Raw genomic sequence first — 7,187 nt, 5'->3', positions numbered from 1 at the left:
AGCAGAACTCTTGAAACAATTATTGTTTCAAAAGTAACTTTTATTGAAAGACAGTGATAGCAAAGGAAATGTAGGAAGGAACTGAAGTTTCCCACTCAAAGCGTTAGGCTAAACTGCTACAAGCAAAGCCCCTCCCAATGTCCAGTTCAACATTGTGCCAATCCCAAGGAGCGAAGATGTTTTGAGAACCTCAGGTAGAGATGGTGATAACTGTCAACTCCCAGGCAGTTCAATTTCACTTTCTCTAGTGGTGAGATAAAGCAGATGGCTCAAAGCACATTCCTTCCCCCGCCCTAAAATGACCTAAGGCACATTCCTTCCCCACTCCCTTTTTCCCACAAGGTACAGCAAAGCAATGCAAATGAAACCCTGCACAACCCCCTCCCCAAGCGTCCCCTTCCCACCAGAATGGCAGCATCCCAATAGAAATCTATGGGACCGGACATGTAACCAATTGCAGCACATGAGAAGGAATTTTTTAATGGACATGTTCCTCCTTCTTGTCAACTTTTTTTTTTAAAAAAATCAGATTCTAAACATGCCTGAAAGACAAATATAAATGAGGCATTTATATTTGCCTTTGCATTAGTTAGAAATTCTTGTTTCTTACTATATTTTCTCTACAATTCAGATCCGGCCTCAGTAGAATAATGTAGCATTTGGGGAAAAAGATACAAGCCAAGAGAGCAGCTCCAGAGGCCAAAATGGAGAAAATCTCCACAGCCATCATGAATTTCCCTTTGGTGCTCAGGTAGGTGGGGAGGAAGGAGATCCAAACACTGCAAAAGACCAGCATGCTAAAAGTAATGAACTTGGCTTCATTAAAACTATCAGGCAATTTCCTAGCTAGAAAGGCCACTGTGAAACTGATGAAGGCCAAAAAACCTAAGTAGGCAAGGATAATGTAAAACATTAAAGCTGAGCCTTCCTTGCATTCCAAGATGATTTCTCCAAACAAGGAGTGAAAGTCACAGCTGGGAAATGGAGGAGAGGTTCCCAGCCAGGTGGCACAAAGAAGTGCTTGGATCAGGGGACAGGCTATGACAATGGAGTTGGTCAGTGGTTTTCCTAAGAGTTTCCTTGTCCTGTTGCCTGGCTTGGTGGCCATGAAGGCCAGAACCACCATAACAGTCTTTGCCAACACAGAGGAAACTGCAAGAGAAAAGAGAATGGCAAAGGCAGATTGTCGTATAAGACAGGTGACCTTCCCAGGTTGACCAATGAAAAGGAAGGAGCAGAGGAAGCAGAACAAGAGGGAGACCAAGAGGATGTAGGTGAGATCTCGGTTGTTGGCCTTGACAATTGGTGTGTCATGATGTTTATAGAAAATCACCAGGACTGCAGAAGTGATTACTGAGAGAAAAAGAGCAAGAGAAACTAAGGTGTATCCCAGGGTGTCTTGATAGGAAAGGAAGTGGATCATCTTGGCAATGCATTGGTCCTTGTCTGTGTTGGGAAATTGGTCTTCTGGGCAGGGTTCACAGCGACCTGCATCTGAAATCAAAAGTCTTTGTCTAAGGATTCCTTCAGCAAGTACCATGCAGATTATTCCTCCCACATAAATGATATGAGTGTTGCCATTTTGCTGTTGACCTACCTACAAAGGGAGTAATGTCCTCCTGGAGCTCCGGGTGGCCCCTGACCTGCGCTTTTTCCACCGTGACCTTAAGACATGGTTATTCCGCAAGGCTGGATTGGACTGAAGGGGTTTTTAAGGGGAGTTTTAATGGTTTTTAACACTTAATATTGATTTTATCTGTTTTTATTGCTGTGAGCCGCCCTGAGTCCTTCCAGAGAGAGGGCGGCATATAAGCTTAATAAATAAATAAATAAATAAATAAATAAATAAATAAATAAATAAATAAATAAATAAATAAATAAATAAATAAATAAAATGTCCCCTATGCTATTTATGGGGAATTAAAAAGAGCAAATAATCCTTTGTTTATGATGATCCTGAGAATGGATTAGCCAGAGACAAGGATTTATCCAGTTCCAGCTGTCCTTTCACTGTGCATTTCCATTTCCACTGTGCACTTCCAGGATGAATGTCCTCTTTCCCTGGCAGGTCTATTAACTCAGAGGTTGATAGTGGTGACAGAAGAAGCATAATATAAATAATAAAAATTAAAGCTTGGACCACACACCCCACTTCCTCACGAAAGAGTGGAAGGCGCTTTTTCCAATAGGAGGTTAGAGTAGGAGTGGAAATCCAAGTTGGACATTCATAAATTCTGCCCTAAAGCTATCCTGCATGGAACTGCTGAGGATCGGGAAAGGTGCCTCTGTGGCCAGGGCAGTTTATATCTGTGAACTGAAAGCTTTTGCTGAAAAATATGGTTTCATGTCAATCTTCTTAAAATGACAAAAATGACTTAATGAATGTCTTCTTTGATCCTGGAAGATCTATATTTGAAGTCCTGTTTACCTGTTTGATTAGAAAAGGTCCCTTCTGGACAAGCCTCACAATGGTAGCAGCAAACCTGCTTTCCCTCTGGAACTCTTCTCCTCTCTCCTGCATGGCATTTCTTGATGCCACACCTGGCAAAGGGCACCTTCTGATAGAGAAAAAAGAAATACTTGAGATGGCCTGAGCAATGAACCTGCTGCATTTATTCTTTTCCCCAATCCTATTTCCCTTCCTTATTCCTTCTTCTATGTTCAGATTCTCTTCTAAAGAAACATATTGCCACTGTCTATCAGACATCAAGAACAGTCCTGAGGGATTCAGGCCAGTGGCATTCCAGATACACCCATGAATGTGGGAGATTGAAACTGGAGACTCAGCCTGCAGAGGAAGTCTTGTGAACTCTTGTGACAAGAGAATTTCTAAAAGAAAGAACTGTCAGGATACAACTGAGAGGAAGTGATTCTGTTGCTTCTTTTTAATTGCATCCTGTGTTTCAAGCAGAAGTCAATTCCAAGTCTAATTGTTTGTGGAATGGCATAAATTAGACCTCAAAGGTGTTGTGTGCAAAGCAGATTTTTCACCAAATGCAATAATTTCTGATTCAATTGATCATTTTTCAAGTTAGAAAGATGTTCTGCATCTCAGGAAGAGAATGACTCTTTCCCTGAACTTACAACATTTCCTTGCAGCTCACCTTTGTGCCCCAGATGATTCCATCAGAGTTAATGGTGAAATCTTGGCCTGGGGGAGCTTTAGGATTTACTTGCCCAACTTTTATGGGAACAAAGGATCGATTGGGGAGGAGAATCCAATTCAAAAGATCATAACGAGCAGATTCCAGTCCATCTTCTGAAAAGGAGACCTCATCTCCAGCACTGTTGTTGAACTGCACATTCCTCAAATAGGCAAGAATCTGAAATAAAAGAGACGTTTAGAAATAGGAGTATTTAGTTAGAGCTACGGTTATGGCCCTCTTTATGGATTACTGCCGTGTTGTGGTGAAGGGGCTTGTGTAGCTCAATGAAGCTATGAGCTATGCCATGCAGGGTCACCCAAGATGGAGAGGTCATCATAGAGAGCTCTGACAAAACGTGACCCACTGGAGAAGGAAATGGCAACCCATTCTAGTATCTTTGCCATGAAAACCCCCTTTTGGTAGTACCAAAAGGCAAAAATATATGACGCTGGAAGATGAGCCTCTCAGGTCAGAAGGTGTCCAATATGTTATTGGGGAAGAGCAGAGGGCTAGTCCTAGTAGTGCCAGAAAGAATCAAGCTGTTGTGGTCCACCAGCAGCCTGCGGAACTGGCAGTGGAGTCGGACAGTGATGAGGCTGAGGAAGAACATGGGCCAGTCCTGGAGGCTGGGGAAGGCCTGGATGAGGGCTCTGTGTCAGAGGCAGAGATGGAGCCAGGGCCATCGGGAGTGATGCACAGACTTCAGAGCCTCCAGAGGCTGACAGTAGAGAGGCAGAGGAACAGGAGGAGCCTGTTCCTAGTGCATGTATGAGAAGAACTGCCAGAAGGCAGGAGGAGCTAAAGCAGAGAGGACGACTTGGGAGTAGGGCCAAGAGATGATTGGCCCCTCTCATGAGGCTTAAAAGACCAGCAATGGCTCTTGGCCCCTTTGCCGGAAAACAACTGTTGAGAAATTTGCTTCGTGTTTGGATGTATTTCTTTCTTGTCAGCATCTTCGGTTCCTGAACTGTTGCCAAGAAATGCATTTGGCAGTTTGCCTAATTATCCCAAGGTCAGAGATAAACTGAAGAATGGTGTTTTGAGAACTTTACTTTCAATTTAATTGATTATACGCTGAGAATGAGTTAATTCTCAGCTATTTTAATAAAATCTGTTCGTTTTTTGGAACTGTTTTGTATTTAATATTAACTATGTGGGCCTGGGTGACAACAGAAGTGACTGGGCCAAAGCAGTGGTGAAATGTAAAATTTGTTACTACCGGTTCTGTGGGCGTGGCTTGGTGGGCAGGTAATGTGACTGGGTGGGCGTGGCCAACTTTTTTTCCCTTACTTTTAAAACAATTTTTTCTACAACCTCTTCAGCCGAAGAGGTTGCAGAAAAAATGCTTTTAAAAGTAAAAAAACCAGCCTCTGATGACCGTTCAGCTGGGTATGGGGAGGGGGGTGTGCAGGGATTTTTCCTACCGGTTCTCCGAACTACCCGCGGCCATTGCTACTGGATCAGGTGATCCGGTCCGAACTGGGAGCATTTCACCCCTGGGCCAAACCCAAAAGGATGCTCAACTGTGGATGTATCTGATAGTGAAAGCAAAGTCCAATGCTGTAAATATCTGTACTCCATAGGAACCTGGAATGTAAGATCCATCCAATCAAGACAAGCTGGACATGGTCAAACAAGAGATGACAAGACTGAATATCGACATCTTAGTAATCAGTGAACTAAAATGGACAGGAATGGGTGAATTTAATTCAGATGACCATCAGGTATACTACTGTGGGCAAGAATCCCTCAAAGAAATGGAGTAGCCTTCATAATCAATAAAAGAGTAGGAAAAGCAATACTGGGATTCAATCTCCAAAATGACAGAATGATCTCAGTTTGAATTCAAGGCAACCCATTCAACATCACAGCAGTCCAAGTCTATGCCCCAACCACTGGTGCTGAAGAGGATGAAGTTGACTGGTTCTATGAAGTCCTACAGCACCTTATAGAATTAACACCAAAAAATGATGTCATGCTAATTTTGCAGCTCAAATGCAGCAGCAGCAGCAGCAGCCACAAGCGCACGCACAAGTGCCTTCAGCCGGTCAACAGCAAGCACAGCAAATACCACAGGTATTTTTACCGGCACAGCCAGCATACCAAATGCATGTTCCTCACCAGGCATTTTCTGTTGCTCCACTAGCTGGTGATTCAAAATTAAAGATGTCAGAACAGAATTATAAGGCCTGGGTCAGTGAGATTGAATTGTTATTTCACAGAGAAGGCACTCACTGTGCCTACTTGTAGCAGAAGGTCACCTTCTGCTCCAAGTAGCATTTTCTTCTGAATTTGCAAGCTCTAAAAAAGTCCTCCCAGAACCTTCTGAATTTGTAACGCTTGGTGCAAGGCCAAAGTTTTCACAAACTGCCGAGCATATTTCCTCCCATGCAGAGAGAGAAATAATTCATTATTCTCCTCGAAGCTCTGAGCTCACCCAGCATGAGAAAGCTATAAAAACCTATCATAACCATATAAAATTTTATGAACATGAGCTATCCCAGGCACAAATGGATTTATCTATGCTTGAGCAAGATGAGAGACAGTCTAGTGACTTTAAAATCTCTACAAGCGCCATTTTGGTTCCTTCATCTTGAAGATCGGGCTTGTAGCCATACAAAATGAAGAAAGGAGTCTGATTCATTACACTGCTCCAAGTAGCATTTTCTTCTGCTCCATTTTCTTCAGTAGAATACCTTACACTCACCTTTCCACCTTTCACTGCATTTTTTTATTTACCAGCTGAGCTCTATTTTTGAACTATAAGACTTTCCGTAGTTTGCCAAGAATCCTTATCTCTGATGCTACTACGCATGTCCATCCACCCACATTCCTTTACACACTTCTTCCTTTGTTCTCCTGCCAGATAGGTCCGGCAGGAGCGAGCTTTGCCAAGATGTAATTACTTAGCTAGTGAGATGTTTTTTATTTTCTTTATAACAAATAAATGAGTTTTCTTAGAAGATATTTCTTCGGGTTTGTTTTCTTAAAGTATGCAACAAGGAATGGCCACGATCCGCCCCCTCTTAATTAAGGTGCAATTATTCCAGAGCCAGGATGGGATTAATCATCGCCCTGACACCTGGTAGCAGAGGATGGTTAAAATTATGGCTTTTTTCCTTGCTTGTTACTTTGATAAGACCTCTAGGCTAGATTAGCTAGATGATTGATTTGCGACTGAGGAACGCTAATTAAATTGCCTACTAAGATGCCGAAGAAGAAGAAAAAAGGCAAAATGAAACTAAGACCACTCTTCGTAAATGATTTGATTGATCTTTCCAATGAAGAGGTGGCAGAAAGAACTTCCAGAAAAGAACTTTTCAGACTTCCAGCCCCTTGCTTCAGCCACACGACCAGAACAAGAAGCCGTGGGAGAAGAAACGAAGGGAGATAAGAGAAAAATTGCTTTTGAAGATAATGAGCTACAACTGAGGTCAGTAGCATTTTCTTCTGAATTTGCAAGCTCTAAAAAAGTCCTCCCAGAACCTTCTGAATTTGTAACGCTTGATGCAAGGCCAAAGTTTTCACAAACTGCCGAGCATATTTCCTCCCACGCAGAGAGAGAAATAATTCATTATTCTCCTCAAAGCTCTGAGCTCACCCAGCATGAGAAAGCTATAAAAGCCTATCGTAACCATATAAAATTTTATGAAAATGAGCTATCCCAGGCACAAATGGATTTATCTATGCTTGAGCGAGATGAGAGACAGTCTAGTGACTTTAAAATCTCTAAAAGCACCATTTTGGCTCCTTCTTCTTCAGAGCCAAAAACACTCCCTCTGGTGGATTTTGTGTCAGGCCAATCAGAACAGAGAGCAGTGCACACGTCACACAAAGTCCTCCCTTCTGAGATTACATATGCCACGAAGGCACAGAAATTATCTGAGCTGCCCGAAACTAAAGGTGCAGCACCATCTGCTGGCCAAAGTAATTTACTAGAGAAAGCTGAAAGGCAACGTAGTCTACATGGACATTTTGAAGTATTGCAACAGATTTTAGCAAACATGTCCTTAACTTATTCAGATATTCAGGCTGCAACGC

At 42.5% G+C, this 7,187-nt stretch overlaps 1 protein-coding gene across 1 annotated transcript; it reads right to left on the bottom strand.

Moving 5' to 3' along the window:
• Positions 1-589: 589 nt before the first annotated feature.
• On the bottom strand, positions 590-1,540 carry LOC139312936 (vomeronasal type-2 receptor 26-like). Its single transcript, XM_070938165.1, has one exon. The coding sequence runs from the start codon at positions 1,538-1,540 to the stop codon at positions 590-592; it is 951 nt and encodes a 316-aa protein (XP_070794266.1).
• Positions 1,541-7,187: the final 5,647 nt, after the last annotated feature.

This window comes from Pituophis catenifer, unplaced genomic scaffold (assembly GCF_029215685.1).
Source record: "Pituophis catenifer annectens isolate HBS135680 unplaced genomic scaffold, rPitCat1.0.hap2 SCAF_1, whole genome shotgun sequence".
In the NCBI taxonomy this organism is placed as follows: Eukaryota; Metazoa; Chordata; class Lepidosauria; order Squamata; family Colubridae; genus Pituophis; species Pituophis catenifer.
This window is presented reverse-complemented; position numbering and strand designations above follow the sequence as displayed.